The 24,317-nt window shown below is 38.0% G+C and overlaps 1 protein-coding gene across 1 annotated transcript in view; it reads left to right on the forward strand.

Annotated features, from left to right (window-relative positions):
* Window positions 1–18,713, forward strand: part of LOC149198831 (zinc finger CCCH domain-containing protein 14-like) — a 70,849-nt gene extending 52,136 nt beyond the window's left edge. Inside the window, exon 3 of the mRNA XM_089402181.1 lies at window positions 17,599–18,713. Coding sequence (XP_089258307.1) covers window positions 17,599–18,391 — 793 coding nt within the window. The 3' untranslated portion in view covers window positions 18,392–18,713. The remainder of the gene's footprint in view (window positions 1–17,598) is intronic.
* Window positions 18,714–24,317: the final 5,604 nt, after the last annotated feature.

The following is a 24,317-nucleotide window of genomic DNA, read 5'->3' on the forward strand; positions in this document are numbered from 1 at the left end:
GGTTCACAATAACAAACTTTTATTTTTCGAACATTGATATTTTTGGCGGTTTTGAGTATTTTGATTTGGAGGTTTGTAAGGATGGCTGTAATAGGGTTAAGTTTTCAAGACTAGTTGGAGGATGCATCCAACTACAGTCCTTGGGAGGAAAGGATAGCATTGGTGTTGATGGAGAATGGGATCTAGGAGTTTGTAGATCAAGAACTCACCCTTCCTACTGATGCTGCTCAAATGACTGTCCATACCCAAAAGGATGCAAAACTCGAGAGCCATTTTGGATGGGGCGAAGGATCATGTGATCCCTCAACTTTTCATAAAGAAGTTTGCGCATGAAATGTGGGAGGCTCTAGCTAAGTTATATATCAGAGTGACAATACAAACATCAACATGGTGTTGAAGAAGATGAGAAACACCAAGATGTCCAAGTCTGATATAGTTGCCACATATTTCATTGGGTTCACAAAGGGTTGAGATGAGTTGGCTGCAATTGGGGAGCTTGTGAGATGTGAAGTTGGTGGAGAGCCCATTGACATTAGGATCCCTTTTTCAAAGGGATCATAGCATGTGAGCACCTACTTGAGTGGGAGAGGTTATGGGATGACTTAGTACATGAGGAGATTTAAGAGAATTCTCTTCATGGGAGCCACTCTAAGATGACGAGATCCTTGCCTTTGCAAATCTGGTAAGGAAGGGCAAAGGGGCAAGTCAAGAATAACCCAGGAGGAAAGGGTACCTCAGGAATTGGATAAAAGACATTGGCAAAGTGAAATGCTTTGCATGACACAAGTTTGACCACTATTCATGCCAATGTCCTAACATGAAGAAGGGCATGGTGAAGATGACCAAGTTTGATATAGTTGCCACATATCTCACCTAGACCACACAGGTCCGAGACGAGTTGGTTGCAATTGGGGAGTTTGTCATATGTGAAGTTGGTGAGGAAAACCCATTGACATTAGGAAACCTTTTTCAAAGGGGTCATAACATGTCAAGGAGAACCCAAGAGGAAAGGGTAACTTAGGAGTTGCATAAAAGGAGGACCACTATTCATGCCAATGTTCGAACAAGAAGGGTATGGGGAAGTCACAAGTTGATGCATTTGCAGACTCACAAGTGAGTGAGTTTGCTAACAAGTTCAAGAAAAAATTCTTGCTGGTGACATGTCTTTCTAGTGCCATTGGCAAAGGTGCATGGTTCGTGGATAATGGAGTATCTTGTCATATGACATCATTGGGAAAGTTATTTGCTAGCCTGAGAGAGGATGACCTAGATATTAATGTGGAGTTTGGAAACAATGTCAAGCATGCAATAGAGGAATTGAAACTATATAGTTTCAACTAGAGTTAGGTGAACAAATAGAGGATACAAATGTTTTATATGTTTCAGGGCTATATAAGTACCTTTTTGCAGTCACAGCTATAGAAGACAAAAGATATGAAGTTCTTTTCCTAGATTGACAAGTGATTGTCATGCTGAGATTTTCCAGTTAGAGTATAGGATGAGTCATTGCGCGGAGAGAGGGTAATATGCATATGTTGAGGGCTCAACTAGTGAGGGCCTTGGTTCATAATTGTGACAATTTGTGTGAGATTTGTTACAGGAGGATGGCATATTTGCGTCACAGGACTTTGTTTATATTATGGGGGATTTCCATTTGTCTTCTTGAGTTTAGTGGGGAGTAACAAGGTGTTTGCAAAGGGGTGTGCTTTGGGAAACACCAAGATTGTTTTCTCAATTAATGATTCTAGATCCAAAGGTTGTTGGATGTAGTGCATTGAGATGTGTGGTCTTATGTCAGTGGGGTCGTTGAGTGTGTACAACTCTTATGTTACCTTTATTGATGATTGTTCTAGGAGAACCCATATCTATTTTATGAAGACCAAGGATGAGGTCTTCAATAGGTTTTAGAACTTTAAAGATGTTGTGGAAAACCAAACTGGGAGGAAAGTCAAGGTCCTTAGATTAGACATTGAGAGTGAGTCATCAAGAAAGCACTGACAATTCCTTACAACGTGCAATAGAGCAATATTGTTGAGAGGTAAAGCTGGGCCATTGTCGTGGTTGCTCAAGCCATGATTGGTATATGGATCTACCCATGTTCCTATGGGTAGAGTTGTGCAATACAATAATCTACATTTAGAACAGGAGTCCTCACAAGGTCTTGGGGGACATGAATCTTGAGGAGGTATTGATAGGAGTGAAATTTGTTAATTTTGGCAGCGAGGGAGAAGTTCCCTAGCCCTCGCTTGCCTTCAAAATATTATTAAAATGAACTATTTATGATCTTCAAGTTGGCTCAAGTTATTGGAGGGAAATATTTTTTAAATTTGAAATTTAAAATCAATTTGAAAGTGGGCCTCATGTTGGCCTTATAAGAGTAGTGTCCCTTCATTTACACCAATGACTAAAAATACCCATTAGGGGTGATCCTCAAAACGATATGTAGATTTTGATCTGAAAAGTCTCAGATGGGTCTTAGGTGGTTTAGGTTCTATTTCTAGCATGGCTTGGCAGCCTTGGATCTTGTCTTTCTCGCATAAGCATACCTTTTCTCTCTCTTTTGGATGGCATGGCACTTTTTCATTTCGATGGCTTAGTGTATTTACTTCGGATGACTCAGTATATTAATTTCGCATTGCTCAGTTTGTTGACTTTGGATGGCTCAGTTTGTTGAATTCATATTGTTGCTCTTGCATGAATCCTTAAGTAGTATACTTCTTACTTCCTGATGAAGATGTGATAAGTAGATCCTTCTTAAGGATCACATGGATACTAAAAGGTGCACAAAATGAGAGCTAGTGCAGGGAGAAAGTGGTACAAGAAAGAGGAAGCGAAAGCGGGATCTTGATGTACTATCGTACTCCATATGTCTAGGATGCATGATGTTCAACAACTTGATCATTTAGGATCAAGTCCGATTGAGATTCTACCCATGGACATGAGGACTTACCTCTGTCATTCTTGGTGAGGGTGGCAGGGTCTTGTGACCCACCCTCTTTCAATCCTTAGTGTGTGATCCTTGCCCGTGTGGTAAGTCGGTCTCACCTATTGGATAAAGGGTTGAGCTAGGCCCCCCGATGTGGTTCTAGGTTGAGTTAGGGCTCCCCGATGTTACTTCGGATTGGGCTAAGCTCTCCGAAATTGTTGAGGGTTGAGTTGGGCTCCCTATGATGTCAAATTCTTCTTCTTATTTAGATTTGAGATTGTTCAATAGATGGAGATGAGCAGAGATGGGTTGACACGAGATATGACTTGATGACAATGATGATTCTTCTTCTTGTTTAGTTGATGATCAAGTTATCTTGAGACATGTTGAGATGGATATGGAATGTGTTCGAGACTAGTAGGGTTTGTCGGTCTAATCTACCCTACCATTGGTTATAAGTTTCCTCTTCTTTTATGAAATGATATGAGATGGATTTTATCAATAATACAACTGGATTTATCAATAATACAATTGTCTGTTCTTCCTATGATTGAGATATATTCATTCGAGATATGTCATAATGTTGCTATGATGAGACATCCTATATGAGGCGCATGTGTCGATGGGAATTCCTCCCTCGCAGTGACGGAGTGTTAATTCTGGCAGTTAGGAAGAAATTCTCTAGCCCTCGCTTACGTTCAAAATATTATTAAAATGAATAATTTGTGATCTTCAAGTGGCTCAAGTTACTCGAGGGAAATCTCAATAATACAATTGATTGTTATTCCTATGATTGAGATATATTCATTCGAGATATGTCATAATGTTGCTATGTTGAGACATCCTATATGAGGTGCATGATGTTGATGGGAATTCCTCCCTCGTAGTGAGGGAGTGTTAATTTTGGTAGTTAGGAAGAAATTCTTTAGCCCTCGCTTGCCTTCAAGATATTATTAAAATGAATTATTTGTGATCTTCAAGTGGCTCAAGTTATTGGAGGGAAATCTTTTTTAAATTTGAAATTTAAATTCAGTTTGAAAGTCGAACTCATGTCGGCCTCCTCCAAGGATCGTGTCCCTTAGCTGGCTTAGGTTCTTCTCGAATGGCTTGGCTCTTTTCTTTCTCGCATGAGCATAACTTTTCTCTATCTCTCTCTCGGATGGCATGGCACTTATGCATTTTGATGGCTCAATATATTTACTTCGGATGACTTAGTATATTAAGTTTGGATGGCTCAGTATATTAATTTCGCATGGCTTAGTTTGTTGACGTCAGATGGCTCAGTTTGTTGATTTCAGATGGGACAACGTGTTGACTTCAGATGACACAGTTTGACTTCGGATGGCACTTTATATTGGTATCTCAAAACACTCCTTTGAACATCACAATTATGGCCCTTAGCAATTCAACTCTCGCTTGGCTTGGATATGGACCTCGCTCTCTGTTCTTAGTATACTTATGGATTTCGCTCTTTGTTCTACGTATGGCCATTGTTGTTATGGTTTGGCTCTCACACAGTGGTACCTGGCATTATCATACATTCAATGACGTTTGACTTCACTGTGGTATTATTAGTGTTGCGAAATCACTATTTAATCACAAATTTTTCCTTGAAAGGATTAAATCGACCTATTAAATCAATGATTTTCTCTGTGAAAAAATCATTTTTTCCCAAAAAAATCTTAATTTTGGTATTTTTATTTTTTAATTTTGCTGTTTTTGATTGATTTTATTTTGATTTTTACGATTTTTTTTTTTGGTTAATATTTTCGAACCCTCACTGATTTAATCCTGATCACAATTATCACAACATTGGGTATTATACATGTAATTACGTTTGGCATCACTCTGGTATTATACACTCAATTACGTTTGGCATCATAATGGTATTATACATTCAGTTACGTTTGGCATCGCTGTTGTAGTATACAGTTAGTTACATTTGGTACTTGGCTTTACAATGGTACTATTTGATATCAGATCCAATAATTTGCTGGACTTATTAACTCTTGCATACAACGAAAAACAAGAAAAGCAATTATACAAAGTGCACAATTATTTCTACTCTTCTAAAACAATTCATCATTTAAAATTATCATCAAAATTTACATGAGCTCCTTTACATGGAAAATGGCTCTGAGAAATTAATCAATCGAATAACAAACTTGAAAATTTTAGATTGCACAAAAATTGAGGTAACGTGCTTTGCAATCTTTAGGACTGTACGAAATTCGTACGAACGGTTGTACAACTTGCTCTATTGGGCTACATCATTGCTCTTTTCCTTGTTGATGACTAATTGCCTTCTTGCTGAAGACCAATTGCCTTTTGCTTGGGCTACCTTTCGCTTGCTAAAATACTACAAAAATCCTTGTTATTGTTTGAAAATCAAGTCTCTGATTTTCTCCTTCACTCACGTGACTTGTGAAATGAAAGGTTTCTATGTGTCTTTGTCCTTTTCTCTCTCCTTTTATAACTTTGATATGAGCCAAAAGCCTAGTTTTCAACGATTAAGATCTAATTGTGAGATCAATGGCTCTCTTTTAATTAAATCATTTTGTGGCCCACTTTAGTCACTTTATTTATTTAAAGTCAATTTCAATTAAAAAACTTTCACTTTGTTAATTAATTAATAAAGTGAACTTCTAGAAAATGCATATGATGTATTTTTAATGGTGATTTCCATAAGTAGATACCTGCATGAAAATACTTGTCTGAGCTACAAACATTGACAATATTCTGGTTCACTATAATTTCAGAGATATGCCTTATGGGAGTTAGGGGTTAGGCCAACACTTGTGGGTCCATCTGCCAAATTTAGTGCGCCTGCTAAAATTGGCTGAACTTTTCCTCTAACTTATGTTTACACTCCCTCTTGGAGAGGAAGACATTCCAAACTACACCTAATTTGTCCCTGAAATAAAGAAAGCTCCTCTAGGCAAAGCCTTGGTCATTATGTTTGTTGTCTACTTTGCTGTAGGAATGTAATGAAGTTTGATCTTGCCCCATCTGAACACAGTCTTAGATATGATTGTACCTGATCTTGATGTGCTTGGAGGGGTCATGGAACACTGGATTATCGGAGATATTAATGCAACTCTGAATATCACAGTGTATGAACATGACTGTAGGCTCCAACCTTTGACTGAAAATCCCAACAAATAACTTCCTCAATCAGATGGCCTCACACGTTGCTAGGTTGGTAGACATGTTTTTAGCCTCTGCTGAGCTCAGTGCCACTGATCTCTACTTCCTACTGAACCTGGAAACAACTATTGACCCGACATTGAAGGCGCAACCTGAAGTACTCTTTCTTTTTGTGTAACCCCTTTCCCAATCTACATCTGTGAAGCCTTCTAGCTTCACTCCATCAACTTGTTTGTACATCAACCCATAATCTACTATGCCTCTAAGGTGCCTAAGGATATGTTTAGCTGCAACCCAATGTACACTAGTAGGTTTTACCATGAACTAACTTAACTGGTTCATTGCATAGCAAATGTCCAATCATGTGTTCACCAGATACATCAACGACTTGATAAGCTACCTGTAGAGAGTGGCATTAACTTGCTTTGCTTTGCTCTGTTTCTTTACCCTCACACCAATTTGCCTCATGGCTCTAGAATTGAAGGGCTTGAGGTAGGCCTTTCCACTGTTGAAGATGACCTCATAACCCATGTCATTTAAAGGCTTGGAACATAGAGGGCATCCTTAAGATGAAGAGGGTTACCTGACTCCCTCTCAAATTTGACGGTACTGAGACCCTTGGTTAAGTATCTGCGATTATCTTCTAGCTCAATATGAAATTGCATGCCCTTCTCCACCAACTGGTTGAAATATTCCTTGTTCCTAGTCATATGGTTGGATGCTCCACAGTTAATGTACCATATGCTGTTGGCTATAGAGCTTGCCATGCAAGCTATGATCTAGAACTCCTCAAATGTGGAAATGAACTCTTCCACCTCTGCCGAAGCTACCACTTGGTCCTTCTTGGACTCCTTCCTCTGTAGACACTTGGTGGCGTAGAGTCCAAATTGATGGCACTGGAAGCATTTTATTTTGTTGGGATCCTTCTCTTTCTTGCCTTTGGAGATAGACTCGACTCCTCTTGCGCCCTTATTTCCTTTGGCCTTGCCCCCTTTGTCAGCTAGGGAAAAGTTCTCTTCCTCATGCTCCATGTCTGGCTTGCCTCCAAATCTTTTCCTGAACATAGTGACCCCAAAATCACTTTGTCTGGAAGCATCTCTCTACCACTCATTGCCTCATGGCTCTAGAATTTAAGGTCTTGAGGTGGCCTTTCCTCTGCTGAAGATAACCTCATAACCCATGTCGTCTAGGGTTGAAATAGAAACACGATTTTTTACTATCTTCCCAGGAAACGTGGGTTCGGGGACGGGGACGGGTATGGGTACGGGGATGTCATTTTTTGAAACAGGGTGCATGGGTTCGTCAAGGGTATATTATAATTTATATATAATATATAAATATGATATTTTATAAATTATAATATATGTGAATTTGTATATTTTTCAACTTTAAACAAGAAAACTAAAATATTTATGATTTAAACTTTAAATATTTAAACATGCACATCATTGAGCATTCAACATTCACAATGAAATTCCAAAATTTCCAGTTTGATATCAAGTGCAAATTAGAGTTTACATATTAATAAGAATCATGATATATGTCCATTGTCATACTACATTGAAAATTTGCCTTGAGGCATCTCCAAACAAGAACTAGGAAATTTAAAAATACTAAAATAAAAATAGCTAATAGTGAAAAATGACTTCCTCAAACCATGTCATCAACATCCATGTCACCAACATCACTCATATCTTCAGTTTGCATGCTCTCCAGATAGGAATCGCTCTCATCTTGAGGCTCCTGCTCATTGATAATAACTGGAGGTAGCTCAATAAGGCCATCCGGTTGTATCTCCTCGTCCACACACATAGCATGATCTGCGTATTGGTCCCATCTCTTGAAAGGACCCTCCTTGTACCCAGGGTCTTTTCGAGATATGAGACGAAGTGTGTTATGAATGTACACTAAGTTCTCTGCCTTCTTTAAGCCCAATCTATTTCTCTTTACTGAATGGATAAAGACATAAGTACTTCAATTCCTCTCGCATGATGAAGAACTAACTACCTGGAATATTAGGGGAAGCCCATTAAATTAATTAAAAATTTAAATATAGAAACTAAAAAGAACCCCAAAAAACCCAATTTTGGGGTTCCAAATACCCATCATCACGGTTCTTCGTACTCGTCAAGACAAAAGAACCCTATTCTTTTTAATGGAGAACCCGGTTCTTCATAGAAGAACTTGATTCTTATGGGTTCTTCTCAGAAGAAACCATACCCGAATCCGGTACTTGGGGAAGAGAACTTGGGACGGGTTCGAGAACCCTACCCTTGGGTTCGCGAACCCATGCAACATAGATTTCTTAAGGCTTGGAACATAGAGGGCATCCTTAAGATGAGGATGATTACTTGACTCCCTCTCAATTCTGACAATACCTAGGCCCTTGGTAGTATCTCCTATCATCTCCTACCTCAATATGAAACTACATGTCCTTCTCCACCAACTGGTTGAGATATTCCTTGTTCCTAGTCATATGGCTGGATGCTTCACTGTCAATGTACCATAAGTTGTTGGCTATAGAGCTTGCCAACAAGCTATGATCAAGAACTCCTCAAATGTGGAAATGAACTCTTCCACCTCTGCCGAAGCTGCCACTTGGTCCTTCTTGGACTTCTTCCTCTGTAGACACTTGGTGGCATAGTGTCCAAACTAATGGCACTAGTAGCTTCTCTCTACCACTCACTGCATCTTGGAAGTTGTCCCATGATTTGTGAAGCCCTAACAACGCAAGGATCACCATATCTACTTTAGGTACTGTCTCACCCACACCGGCCAACTCGTCCTTCACTTGGGTGAACTTGGCGAGATAAGAAATTATGGGCTCAAAGTTGCCTATCTGGATGTTTCTTAGTTTGTCCTTGAGCACAAATTTTCTGGTCTCACTTGAGCCCTAGTAGAGGTTCAAAATTGTTGTCCACATTTCTTTGGTAGTCTTCTTGCTAGAAACATGTGTTACAATGTGGTCTTTGACTTCCTGAAGAATGATCCTTTCGCTCTAGCACCATTCTTGTTGTGCCAAGCCAACTGTTGGGGGTCAGTTGGTGTGGCATAAGTGGGTTATGCACAAACTCCTTCACACCCTATTCCTCAAGCATTGTTGTAATCCTCTTCTTCCATGGGCAGAAATTTGCTACTTTCTCCAAATTATGCTTTGGTCTCAAACCTTAGTAAGATATTTTGCTCTTCAAACTCTTTAGAAACCCTTGTGTGCTGCTCTATCTAGTGAAAGTTGTGCTCTTTGGTTTAAAACCCTAGGTCGCACTGCTAGAAACCCTAGCGTAACCCTTTATCTATGCAGTGCCTTCCCTTTGCATATTACAACTTGTTCTTGAGGTCGAAAACACAGTGCTGATCTTCACTCAAAGATGTGTATTTGATACCATGTTAGTTTTCTTAAAAATCAACTATTTAATCTCTTAATTTTTGCTAAGAGTTGAAAACTGAGCTTTAACTTTAACCAACAAATTTGTTGAGTTTGCTAACTATCATGTAGTGGAAATAAAGAACAAATGAAGACAAACACACTAGAAAGCAATACACAACAAATTTACCTAGGAATTCTGAACTGGGGAAAACCTGCAATCTTGGTGTTTTTTAATTATTCAGCTCAACAAATCTTCATAAAGAGATTTCAAATGAGAGACAAATTTTCCTTTTCCTATGTTTCCCTTTGTGCACTTCACACCAACTTGACCTCTCTTCTATGTCTTATACAAGCTTGTATGACTGTACAAACTCTTCTGCACATTAATTTTGTCCCTTGGAAGAAGTCTATGAATTGCTGGAAGTTATCTGAGGTTGAATCAACCTCTCTTCTCCTTCTAATTCATTGCCATGAAACCCTAGTGTTGAGCATAATACTCTTCTTCTTAGCTGAGTTGAACACCAAGATCTTCTAGTGCATAATGACCAAGTTTTGTGCTTTTTAGCATCTTAGAAGTTGACCTGGGCCTACCATTGCCGCGAATGAGATTAAATCTCCTTGGACGATTGACATCACTCTAATTTTTTACTATAGGAAAATTCAAATTTGATCGAGTAAAAAACATTAGAAAAAGTGAAATCTGTGCCTTGGCCCCACTTGTGTGGGTCCCTCTACCAAATTTAGTGCACTTGTTAATCTGGTTGGACCCTTCCTCCACTAACTCCATATAACATCATTAATACTCATTGATACTTGACATCAAGCGGAACCACAATGCACATTTCCTATCTATGTGCTCTATCTTATCCCTCAGCTATTTTTGCTCAGCTATGGAACAAATGCACTTGAAAGAATGAAACCCCTTTTCCTCCTAGTGACCTGGTTATAACACAACCTGATAGACTACTAGTGGCTAGGTTTGATTGCCTCAACTCTTAACTAAATTTACAATATAGATTCTTCTAGAGTGTTCTTCATCATAATCATGTTGCTAACTGCTTTTATGGTGGTGAAATAAGGAAAATCATCTTTTGAGTGGCATAACTTTTGCATATGGACTCTAATTGATACGATTCTTGCGCCGTTGGAAAGGTCTTTGTTTTTAGAATAGGAAAAAAAGGTGCGGCACAAAGGAGATAGTTTTACCCACCAAAAACATTGTTTGATGCCTCAAAACACTCCGGAAGGTTTCAGACTCCAATTTGCCAAATTGGGTCTTGTCGGTAAAAATGGTCATGAGAGCTGATTCCTCCATTTTTTCCATTCTAAAAGCATTGAGATGGATGGCAAACAATATATAGATCCAATCCAAATCACTTTTGGATTGAGAACACGTACCCAAGCATGGAAAGGAGTGTTGAATTTGTTCCACTTGTGAATAATGATTGAAGCCACAAGCCTTGCATAATCAACATCAACAAGATAGTGAGTGATGTTCTTGTGAAATTATTTCCATGGTTTCTCAATTTTGGCATCCATGCCATTGTAAGCTTTCCCAAGAAATGTTTGTGTTTCCCTTTTTGAGAACTTGAGCAAGCAATCAATCCTGCTCCACGAATTCTCATCAATAAACAATCTACAAACATACTTCTCCTTTGTGAATATAATTGTATCCATTGAGCCAAAAGCTCTTTCACAACCATAGATAGTGATGGAGAATAAACTTGTATAAGGCGACATAGCATATCTTGTCTCAACTGTCAGCAACTTTCGACAATTCTAATTTGGATTATTCTAGAATATTGCGTGAGATTGCTGGTCGTTTGTGATGAGCTGTATGAAGTCCCTATCCTTCCCTATGAATCCATGTAACTCTACTCTCTTCTAAAAGCAAATTTAATTTATGCACAATGCAAGGAGTCCAACAGATTTAATTATCCCTACTCTCAGTAATTAAATTCCTGACTTCACAATCATGTGCATTATCCATGATAATTTGCACTAATATTGGATGTGCCTACTTGTTCAATAGCACTAAGATATCACTAATGAAATTGCTATTTCTTGCCTCACAAAAACAATCATTGACCTTAAAAAACATTTCTCATTTTGTTCTTGATGCAATGAATTTGACCAATGGCCTACTGTTTGTATTTGTTCATCTATCTAAATGATGGAAACCTTTGAAGTTGTCCATAAGGGATGAGTTGGTGAAAACATCATTAGTAAGTTGCTTGTCCTTGTTGAGAAAATCAGTTGAGAGTTTTTGATAGGTTGGCGCTTTAAAATCTTGAGAGAGGAAGAGATTTTGTAGGAAAATTAAGCTATTCTTCTCGGTGCACTACTAAACACTTTTTTCATTGGCTACATGCATTGGGTTTATTCAATAACTTGCTTCTCCAAGGGGATAGGATACCCATTACATTGATTATTAGAGGGGATGTCATGTTGCTAGACATCATACTAGGAGAAAATATTGATCTTTATTTAAGAACCTTGTTCACATGAGATTGCAGATACATTTCACACAATCATAAAAAAAATAGACCACACAACTTGATAAAATTTGAGTAACTGTACAATCTTCAAAACTAACTTCTATTCTCTGGTCTATATATACATCTTAAACTTGTTCCAAGTATCATTGATATGCTTTGAAGCTTGGACATCCAAGTTCTTACATACATGGATCTATTATGGTCCTATCTTACAGGTCACACCTTCACCCATTCTCTTTACAAGATGAGTTCATTGAGCATGTGACTTCATGCCCATGACTACTTGCAACCTTGTCGCGAGTGCTCTGTAGACTCGTGGTCACCCATGGCATATCCTTTGCGATGTATCCCTTGTCACCTGTGTTCCCTTTGCATTTTTTGTGGTTGCATAGGAGGCATGTCCATAGGTTCCCTAGATTTTTCACCCACTTTGCTTATCTTCCCTTCCCCCCGTTCCATTCCTTCAAAAGGTTGCTACTGGCTTGTAGGCTTTTGGAATGCTATCATTGTCCACTAAGAGGCCCTATTTGAGAGGCTTAGTGACATTAACATTACTGAGACCTTGTACAAGTTAGTCCTTGGTTATGTCCACACAATGCATGGGGTATTAGACTTTATTATAGGTACCACTGGGGTGAAGTAGAGGTGACTGCTGTCCGCTAGTTTGTTTGGGTTCTACACTAAGGAGTTGGAATCTTTCCTGGATGAGCTTATCTAGGATGCCAATGGATGCATTTTGCCTTGTGTTTTGATATCTATCTTGTGTTTTGCTGATAATGTGGTCCTCATGGCCTCATTCCTGGAGTGTTTGCAGTGACAGCTAGATGCCTTGGTCCTATTTAATGACATTTGACAGTTTACAGTCAACTTGGGTAAAACCAAAGTCATGATGTTCAATGGGTCGAAGGTCTTCAGGGATCATCTTTTCTTTTTTAGAGGAAAGCATATTGAGATCACTGACAACTCTACTTGCGGGGTGCAATTCTTAGGACCTCATTTCAATAAGAGGCATTTCCTTTAGCCTCTGGTGAACAAGGGCTACAAACCCTTAGCCCTTCTAAAGAGACAATGTTTTTGGTAGCACTTTGAGGACATATCGTCCTAGATGTCTCTTGTGGATCCCTTTATCTGGCTCAGTTGTCTATGGTTCAGAGGTTTGGGGGCCTTATTTGCTAGAGTCAGATTATAGATGCTTGGCCTTATACATTTGGGAGGCCCTCAAGCTTTGTTTGCATACCATACATCCACATCCTATACGGACATTGACTCTGAGGATCACTCCCTTTTTTAATGGTGCTCCCATCTGCTGAGGGCACCAAGAAATAGATTTATAGCAACCTTGAATCTGGCTTCAAATAAGTGTGTTCTTACTAGAGACCTTAGCAGCATTGCTATTCTTGATTCAATATTGGTAGTCAAATGAGATCATCCAGGCTGTAGCAGTGGGTTACCTCTTCTAGCCAACAACAAAATGCATAGTCTAGATCCTCCTCTAGCTCATCCTGTAGACAACCTTCTATCTTGAGCTTTTCACATTTGGCCTTGAATTTTAGGAGATAGATTCAGCAAATATTTTTTCTTTTTGCATCATTATTGCATTCTAGATCCTGGATGCATCCCTTTTGTACATGTCTCCCCTAGATTGACTGTTATCTTTTAGATTCTGGTTTTCTAAGCTTTAGATTAGATGCATACTTCTTGCATGTTACCTTTTATATGAACCATCTTAGTGCTCCCACTTTGTATTGACGTCATTTTACCTAGTTCTCACATTGATCTGGTTTTATCTATCCTATATTATTTAGTATTATTAAATTATTAATATTCATTACCAGAATAAATTTAATATTTAAATTTGACAACTGCAGTTTGCTAGAGAAATACTCATATGACTAGTGTACCTAGGGGTTTCTTGACTCAAAACATAATCAACCTTGTGAATATTTTGGAAGTTCTATCTGGAGGACCATCCTTACTACTTAGTATTGACCTTAGCTGCATTGCCAGTCTTGATTCAATGTTGGTAGTCCAATGAGATCATCCAGGCTTAATCAGTGGGCCGAGTCTTCCAGGCATCAACACAAACATAGTTTAGATTCTCCTCTAGCTCATCTTGTAGACAACCGTCAAGCTAGCGGACCACAATATGCTCACATCCTTATTTGTATTCGAGATCCTGGTTCCATCTCTCTTGTACAACGCTCTCCTCGATTGACTCTGTGCTTTTATAATTTGTTTTTGCAAGCTTTAGATTAGTTCCATACTTCACCTGTAAGTTGCCTTTTATAGGAACTGTCTTAGTGCTCCCACTTTGTATTGACATCAGTTTACCTATCTCTCACATTGACCTAGTTTAGGGATTATTTGTTGGAAAGTAATAAAATCATCTTATCTATCCTATACTATTTAATATTGATATTCTTTACTAAAATAAATTTAATATTGTAAATTTGACAACTGTAGTTTGCTACAGAAATACACATGACTTCGATGGCATAGATGCACTCATCATAGCATAACAACTTATCCAAAGAGACTGTATAGGGCATATTTGTAGGGAAAAAGATTTGATTGAGGGAATAATATATTCAATAATACACTAAACCATTCCTCACAGCATGATTCTTTTCAGATGGGATCCCTGTTAGATTCCAGAATTGCAATATGGAATAGAGCACTTGGAATCAATTTTGATGGCAGAGAACTCGATGTCATACAGAGAAAAGAAAACAAACATAATTTCCACATAAGATGCATGTTAGTCATGGCAATGGACAGTAATAGAGATGAACTAGGAACAATACATTGGCTTGACCAACAGGTATCTTGTATTTTTGCCTAGTTCGTCTCTATTTAATTGGATGCAATATATAGTCCTATCAGGGTAAAAAATGTCTAGATCCTCTTTACATCCTCTGAATTTGGTGTTGCCTTTCTATAAGAAATATATAGGTGTTCTCAGAGATCTGGGGAGAGCTCTGTCAGTGCTCTCATGCATCTTTGCTGTCATGATTAAGTTTCCTCTAGAAACCTCCTGAACTGTGCTTGTTGCAACCAAAGAATTATATTGTAGTATAAATTGCAAATAAGATATCGTTTCTAGGCAAACATGGCCTCAATTTTAAGAGGTGTCAGCAGCTAGCCATTGCTTTATCAATTCAAGAGGTGGGCTGTCCCCTATGTGCTTCTAGAATCTCTTCCTGGAGTTATTTCTGTTGAGCAGGAATCAATTCTTCATCCAGAGTTTTTTTGGAAGTGTGGTCAGTACATTCCTTGGTTGCAGAGTGGACAATCTGTCAATGTCATTCTGGAATTGGATAATAACAAGAAAGGAGTTTGATTTATTCATGCTATTTCCTTCAGTTCTTTGAGTTCAAGGATGTGATGGAGGAACAAGTCTGCTGACTTGAGGATCTCCTGATGCTCTATTCCGGTGAAGTTTTACTCTAGTTAATTTAGCTTGAAAGGCATCTTTTACGACTTGAGTAGTCGCTTACCTTTCTGATTGACAATGCCTGTCAATGAAGATTGCTCTCGTATTTCATCTCTTCAGCATTTTGTTTCTTTTAATACCTTAATATCATTTTGTAAATTCTGGATTCCTAATTTCAATTGATCATTTTGTCCATCTGTTCTGCTTCCACAATTTTCTTTTCTTGCTGCCATCTTTTTGAAAGGGTTTCCTTTAAATTCAAGGGAAACATGACAACTGGCCTGAAGAGGTTGGGTATCACAGGAATCCCTTTTATACAAGTGAAATGATCCTTAGGAAGCAAAGCATGGAGCACACACACTTGTGTTTGGCCAAATTGCTGCAAAATCATTGACTACTTGTAACCATAGTTTTGAAAAGCAGTTTGAGCCAACATGAGTGGGTTGACATTAGACTGTTTTGACTCAGCCTTTTGTTCGATTTGGTGGGCTGGTTTGGTACCGAACTGGTCGATTAGAGCATCACTGGGTCAGTTTGGTACCTAACCCGCACTATTTGGCTGAGTAGATCCAAAAACCCCCCACATGGCCTTTGCCTTTTAAATCTTCAATTTTCTATTTTTTGAGAAAAGTACAAAAATCTAACCTTCAAGAGAAACATGACAACTGGCCTGAAGAGGTTGAGTATCACAGGACTCTCTTTTATACAAGCGAAATGACCCTTAGGAAGCAAAGCATGGAGCACACACACTTGTTTGGCTAAATTGCTGCAAAATCATTGACTACTTGTAACCATAGTTTTGAAAAGCAGTTTGAGCCAACATGAGTCGGTTGACTTTAGACTGTTTTGACTCAGCCTTTAGTTCGGTTTGTGGGCTGGTTTGGTACCGAATTGGTCGATTAGAGCATGACTGGGTCGGTCTGGTACCTAACCCGCACTATTTGGCTGAGTAGATCCAAAACCCCCCACATGGCCTTTGCCTTTTAAATCTTCAATTTTCTATTTTTTTGAGAAAAGTACAAAAATCTAACCTTTAAACCCTAGAAAATTGTTATAGAGAGAAGGTGCCCTCAGCATGCCTCACACCTCTGTTTGAGCATTTGTGAGTGTTTGGACTTTTGGAGTAGTGCTGAAATCTTGAACAACAGCTGTGACGCTTGAGCTTGGAACTGGGTTGGCCACTGTACCAGCCAGGTACTTTCAAGTTTTGTACTTTGAACTTTCAGCTTGCTACCAGTTTGAACTTCGAAGCAGTGGGGGTGGGGGGAGGAGATTGGGAAGATTAGATTGGAATTGCAAAATCAGCTTTGCAAATTTGAAGTGGTAAGTCTAGGCAAGAAGGAGATGGTTGTAGCATGCTTTTAGGACTCGTTGATTAATAATTATGAGCCATTTAGAGCCTCATTGATTAATAATTAAGTATTTTGTTGTTGATATGTATTGTGTTTGTGCCATTTTGAATTTTTTTATGTATTAACCCTTACATGGTATATGCATCATATTTTGTTTCTAATGGTTTGGAAATTTTAAAACATGTTTTAAAAAAATAAATTAAAATCCAAGTATTTTATGTATTTTCTAGTAAATTCATTGAAATCAGATTGGTCCAAGTCAATTTGAGCCTGAGTGCAGCCTCAACTGATTCCGAGTCAGTATGAGTTTAAGAGCTATTCTTATAACTGTCCCAGACCATTCCTGCATCTGGGGGAATCATACCTTCACTGTTGAACGGAGATTCCATTGTCAGTGATTGGATATATCTGTCCCTAGAAAAGAGGTTTATTTGCACTAACATGCTAGTTTTAGGTATTTTATGTATTTTTAGTAAAACCGAGTCATTGAAATGAGATTGGTCCAAGTGAATTTGAGTGTGAGTGCATCCTCGATCGATTCCAAGCCTGAGTCCGAGTTTAAGAGCTATGCTTATAACTGGCTCCAACCATTTATTCACGCATCTGGGAGAATCAAACCTTTATTGTTGAACCAAGATCCCATTGTCAGTGATTGGCTATGCCTGTTCCTCGAAAGAGGTTTTATTTGCATTAACATGCTAGTTTTAGGTTTAAATTTTAGCTACAAATATTGTGATACTGCAAATGTTTACTGTTTACTGTGTTTTCACAATAATGTGACAGCTTTTGATGTTATAGAATTTGATAATTTGTTATTTGAGTGCATGGTTTTTACAATTAGAGATGATGCTGACATTGTTTAATTTGCTCTGCAGTCCATCTGGATGCCCATTTGGTGAGGGTTGCCATTACCTGCATTATGTTCCTGGTGGAGTAAATGCTATTCCTCAGATGCCAACACTGGGAAACACTTTTGGAGCAGGTTCGAGGAAAACAGTAGGGCTTACACCTGGTGTTCCATCTTTAGACAAGCCAGATCCTGGACTAGGCTACAAGACACGCCTTTGTAATCGTTTTGGCACTGACGAAAAATGCATGTTTGGAGATAAGTGCCATTTTGCCCATGGAGAGAAGGAACTGAGAAAGGGAAATTTACTTGCAAAAGATCTTGAAAGGGAGCGAATAGCAGGTCCTTACAGCAGCATGGCTGCCTCTGCTGATCTAGAGGGAAAGCCAGGAGGACATTCACTATACCGTGATCCTCCTCCTGGAATAGCTGCTGCTGCAAATTTTGGTGCTTCATCAACAGCAAAAATTAGTATTGATGCTTCTCTTGCTAGTTGTATAATTGGTAAAGGTGGTGCAAACACAAAGCAAATTTTCCGCCTAACTGGCACAAAAATGTTTATAAAGGAACACGAGTCTAATCCTAATTTGAAGAATGTCGAGCTTGAAGGTTCATTTGAGCAGATAAAGCAAGCCACAGCCATGGTCCGTGAGTTGATTATGCACAATGAGATGCAATCTGCCAAACCATCTGTACACGTTCCACAGAATCGCAAGACTAAGCTATGTGAAAACTATGCTAAGGGTACATGCACTTTTGGGGATAGATGCAACTTTGCACATGGTGCGAATGAGCTGCGGGAGCAGCCTGCCGGGTCCTAATCCACTCAGAAACTCACGTGTGCAGAAAGCTTAATTGAATACTTTATTATGTTTTGTTTTAGAGGCATAGTCACCATTAAAGTATGTAGACTTGTTAGAAGAGAAGAGCAGTGTTGTTTGGTCTAACTCTTTTGGCTTAGGTATCCTTGCATGTCTAAGAAGTATTCGTTCAACTTTTTGATTAGTTGATTGATTTAATTTAAAACAGTTTAATTTGAATTGCAAGATTCATTAGATTAGGAGTTATAACTTATGAAGAGCTAATTCAACGCGAAGCTGTTTTATATACAGAATATCCTGATTTAGTAGATATTACAACTAACATGAGCCTCTTGCAAGTGATTTTCCTGGTTATTTTCAAGTGTTTTTTCTCTTGAAATTGCAAAATGAACTTTGATTTTTTATATATAACTGCATTATTGACGTAGCCTTTTTATACATTGTTACCTAATATACATTTTTCAAATGTGGCTGCCCTGGGTACTGCATTAAAGTTGATCCAGTGTATGTGGTTTCAGTCTTATTAAAAATTATAAGCAATACTCATTTCCAGATGTTGTTGGAGAATGTTTCCCAATCTGTTAAGTCAGGGGAGGGAACTATTAACATAGGTTGGCCATAAATTTTTACTTGGGCACCACCCTGCCCTCCAGAATTTGAAAACAGTATTTGTTGAAGACAATCCTTAGACAATTAGAAATCAAAGAGTTATTATAGAATGGATAAATTTCTTTTTCTTTGTTACCTAATATTGTCTTGAAAAGGGGCTGCTCTGGGTTACTGCTAGACAACAGTGAAATCGATCCAGTGTATGTGGTTTCTGTAGAGTGCATTCAAAGTTTAAAGCAATTCCACCTCACTGCAAAGCAATATATTCAGTATTAGAGATACCATGTTCCATATTACCTGGGGAATTTGGTTTATTGAATCTCCGCTTAATTTGCTATTGTTATAGATACATTCTTTATTATTATCTTTACTCAGTGAATATGACATTGTTTCTGGAAACAATATCTTTAATTGAAGTCACTGTATGTTAACATGTTAAAATATAAAATGTAATTTTTCATAGGAGAAACTTTTGCACACAACTTGATTGTCAGAGTAGGGGTTTTGGAAGCATCCTCCTGAGCTAAATTACCATACGTACTCTTTGCATTGCTCCTTGATATTCCACTTGTGTCGACGAAAAGGTTACTACATGCTTTTTTCTGGTCCATGTGAATGCACTCATGCCAAGGCTAAATACTATCCAAAAGTTAATTTTCTACTATCCACATACCTTGCCCAATTTGAATTTGTATAAACACATAGCCTAGGGTCTTTGCTTCAATTGTACATAATGCCAAAGTCAAGTGTCCCTTCAACATATCTCAACAATCGTCATTGTAGTTCAATGCTCTACCTTTGACATTGTCATAAATTTGGAAATGATCCAGATGTTGTTGGAGAATGGTTCACAAACTGTTAAGTCAGGGGAGGGAACTATTGACATAGGTTGGCCATAAAGTTTTACTTGGGCGCCACCCTGCCCTCCAGAATTTGAAAACAGTATTTGTTGAAGACAATCCTTAGACAATTAGAAATCAAAGGGTTACTATACAATGGATAAATTTCTATTCTTTGTTACCTAATATTGTCTTGAAAAGGGGCTGCTCTGGGTTACTGCTAGACAACAGTGAAATAGATCCAGTGTATGTGATTTCTGTAGAGTGCATTCGAAGTTTAAAGCAATTCCACCTAACTGCAAAGCAATATATTCAGTATTAGAGATACCATGTTCCATATTACCTGGGGAATTTGGTTTATTGAATCTCCGTTTAATTTTCGATTGTTATAGATACATTCTTTATTATCTTTATTCAGTGAATATGACCTTGTTTCTGGAAACAGTATCTTTAATTGAAGTCACTGTATGTTAACATGTTAAAATATAAAATGTAATTTTTCATAGGAGAAACTTTTGCACACAACTTGATTGTCAGAGTAGGGGTGTTAACTTTGTATTCGACATCTTCATATTTGGAAACTGAGCTAAATTACCGTACACACTCTTTTCATTGCTCTTTGATATTCCACTTGTGTCGACGAAAAGGTTACTACATGCTTTTTGCTGCCCATGTGAATGCACTCATGCCAAGACTAAATACTATCCAAAAGTTAATTTTCTACTATCCACATACCTTGCCCAATTTGAATTTGTATAAACACATAGCCTAGGGTCTTTGCTTCAATTGTACATAATGCCAAAGTCAAGTGTCCCTTCAACATATCTCAACAATTGTCATTGTAGTTCATTGCTCTACCTTTGACATTGTCATATAAATTTGGAAATGATCCTACGAATATAACTCAAATAAGGTTTAGTTTTAAGATATATCGAGCTCACCACTAGCTTCTTGTAGATGACTCCTTAGTTGCCTTAGACTTGGTCTTGGTTGAATGCCACAGCTCTTTCTCCAAGGGTATAGAGCAGATTTTGTATCTTGTCATTCTGAACTTGTCAAATATACCCCTACCATAATTTATTCTCGATGATTGACCCTCAATCATTTAGCCTACCTAAACATCTCTAACAATGTCGTGTCACCCCATGGAAGCTATCAGCATGATCTGGGCTACCTATACCTTGTATTTGTATCGTCAAAATTAGATCCTGGAAACTCCTCAAAATCCTGATAGTTGAATCTTAAGCTGCAATAGTTTCTATGATTTTGATCTTTTGATGAACTCTAGAAAGGTCCCACTTCCTCATCAATTACGTCTCTGCTAAAGCTCAATTGATGGGTGTCAACATAACCAATCTGAAGGACATATGACTGTCATTGTACCCTGTGATCATCCTTTCTTGCACTTATGGTCACATATTATTCTCTTCTTATCTGGACTAGCATAAGTAGTAGAATTGAAAGCTTTAAGATCATTGACTAAGGCTTCCTCCCAGACCATGTTTCCTCTGGGGTCTTCTGTTTCACTGTAATTGTTGGACATCTATTCGCTAGGTATGCAGTTGTGAACATCACCTCAACCCAAAACTTGTTGGGAACACACTTGTTCTCCATCATACAGTAAACCTATCTTTGTGATAGTATGGTTTCACCTCTCAATATCATCTTGCCACGGAGTGTAGGGTGAGGCAAATTGTCTTTTGATTCCATGTTTAGCACAAAAGTCATTGGATTTTTTTAAACAAAATTCATAGCCATTGTTAGAGTGAAGAATAGTAATGTGACACCCTGACTCTTTTTCCAATAATGCTTTAAATCTTGAAATGCCTTGTACACTTTAAATTACAATTTTAGAAAGTACAGCCACATTTCCTGCTATACAAATTATTGAACAGGGAATACTTTGCATTAGTCTCTCTAGCTAACTGAGAGAGGTTGCAGAATTATACTTATGTTTGATGCATCAAAGAGCAATAGTTTTTTTGGTTTCTTTGTTAACTATGCAGCATTTGTGATTGCTAAAGTTGATATCTAATTTAACTAATTGATAGTAGATTAAGCTCCATTCTTGACACTAACATTAAGGAGAATCAACATTTTCTATCCAACATGAAATTTGCACATTCCCCTTTCTAACTACTATGGACTCTTCCCCACAGCCAAAGATCACTGAGTCTGTGGAGGAACAAATAATGTACTTAATGAACCAATCTTTCTGTTAGTGAAGTGCCTTGATGCACTTGCATCTATGTGCCAAGCAAATGATCTGCGTAGATTTGTTGATTGCTTAACCATGAATACACAGAAGGTTAATTCATTTTCCCGTGTATTCTTTGCAACCTGAACTTTTTATTGAGGCTTTCTTTGGAAGATTTTTGGATAAGCCAACCTATTTTTGTGGTGTTTCTTCATATGGCCTGCCTTGCTTCAGTGGTGGCATGGGATGTTCTTTGACTTTTACTGCGTCTTCATTGCTGCCTTGACCTTTCAATTTTGCCCATTTTCCTTTTGCCCTTGACATTAGCTGCAAAGGCCTATTTTGAAACCTTTGTCTCACTGCTGCCATTTTGTTTTGTTGTAAGATCGTATCATATGGCTTATCAAATTGCATGTCAAAATTTGTAGTGGTGATGTTCAAGTTCTTAATAAAATGCTGGCAAGCACATGGCTAGCTTTTAAGTGTGATTACCACCATGTCTTCCATCTTTCAAACAATGGAGGACAACTGTTCATATCTTTGATCTCAAGTAAGTAACTACTATAATAACACACTTTCATCCATCATGATTCAAAACAACATATTTTTTTAGGAAGTAGGCTTTATCATTGTCCAAAATTTCATTCAACTCATTCAAATGCTTCCAAATCTCTATCTAGGCCTTAGGAAGCCTTTCGTTTGTCACATAATTGAAACAACATTATTGCATCTCTATCTTTTTCATCAAAATTGTTTTGGTTGTTAACTGACTTGTGGTCAAGTAATTTACCTAGGGTGATATCAACCAAGCACTTTTACTCAAATATGACCATACATATGTCACTTCCAGGGATTATATTTCTTGTTAAAGAACCTCTTCTTGCCTCCCGACATTATGTTGGGTAAAGAGGCCATTGGTAGAAGTCACAAAAATATAAATAGATAGAAAAATAGAGTAAAATCTTCAAAATATTTGCTTTTCCCTTTCTCAATTTGCAATGTTGGAGTAAGAATGCTTGGACGCTGGGTCTTGTTGTAGCATTTTTTGGTTTTGGTAAGTTAGAATTAGTTAGTCAAAAAATGAAAATATTTCTTAAAAAAGTTAAGCTAGGATATGGACAAAAAAATTATTGAATAAAAAATGTTAGGAAATATCTTGATAACATGTCCATATCAAAGAAAATGTTAGAATAGATACTGTAAAAAATGAAGGCAAAAATAAAATGTTAAGTTAGAGAGAAAAGCAAAAAGTAATAAACTTCGAAATTGTGCAAGTCCAAGTGCCACTACTTTTATTTTATTATGCAAAATAATGGTAGTGTGCAGCTTATCATAAATGCCACAACCCATGGCAGTCAAATAGTTTAATCATTTCATTTCACCCTCCATTACATACTTACTAATTTTTTCATCATCCCTCCATTTCCACCTTTTCCCTTCACTTTCACCATTTTTCCTTAGTTGCATACATTTCCTTAGTAATCCTCCAAACTCATTCCCCTACTTAAAAAACCCATTTCCCTAGTGTGAAACCCATTTCCCTTTGACGAAATCACTTTACCCTTGTTATTTTCCTATTTTTCCTAAAAAACCCATAAAATCCCTTTAAGCCTAAGTTTGGTTTACCCTGATCCCACTTTATTAAACCCATCACATTATACTTTTAACCTGCACTTTATTCATTAAATAATTACAAATCCTTTGTAATTAACCCCTGGGCCCCACTAATCTCTGCTCACTGTTCTCCGTGCAACTACACTGTGCGATAGCCGTCAGAGCATCTATGCTTAGACCCAATGACCCACAACGATATCATACGCTTTCGATCTCCTAGTTTTACCCGCTCGAGAGCATGCGAGATTCATGGTTTTTGCTTGGGCTCCCGGCGGTTACGTGTCATTCCCTCAGAGAGAAACCACCCCACGACCAAAAGTGGTGTGATGAGCCTCCGAAACCGCTCCCTTGCGTATGGTAAAACCGTTCACTGTTCACTTTGCGCCAAATTTTAAAAAGTTAACCGTTTCCTGTTTAAACGCGAAAACCCTCACTTTCGCTCTTTTCGTCCGTTTACACAGTAAAACCTGTATAAGCTTTCCTGCGCCACCCTAAGCCTCTGCGATCGATTTAACCACTTTTTACCTCCCGAAAACGCTTCGGACTCCATCCACAGACCTTTCAACTCAAATGAAGCCATTGTGGCCTTCTCTGTCAACCTGTGTTTTTCTTAACAATTGTTGTATTTTGCAGGTGATTAGCAAATGACTAGGAGATTGGATAAATG

The sequence above is a fragment of the Pinus tabuliformis genome, chromosome 2_1 (genome assembly GCF_031772625.1).
Source record: "Pinus tabuliformis cultivar Carrire ecotype Pingquan chromosome 2_1, CPIR1, whole genome shotgun sequence".
Lineage (NCBI taxonomy): Eukaryota > Viridiplantae > Streptophyta > Pinopsida > Pinales > Pinaceae > Pinus > Pinus tabuliformis.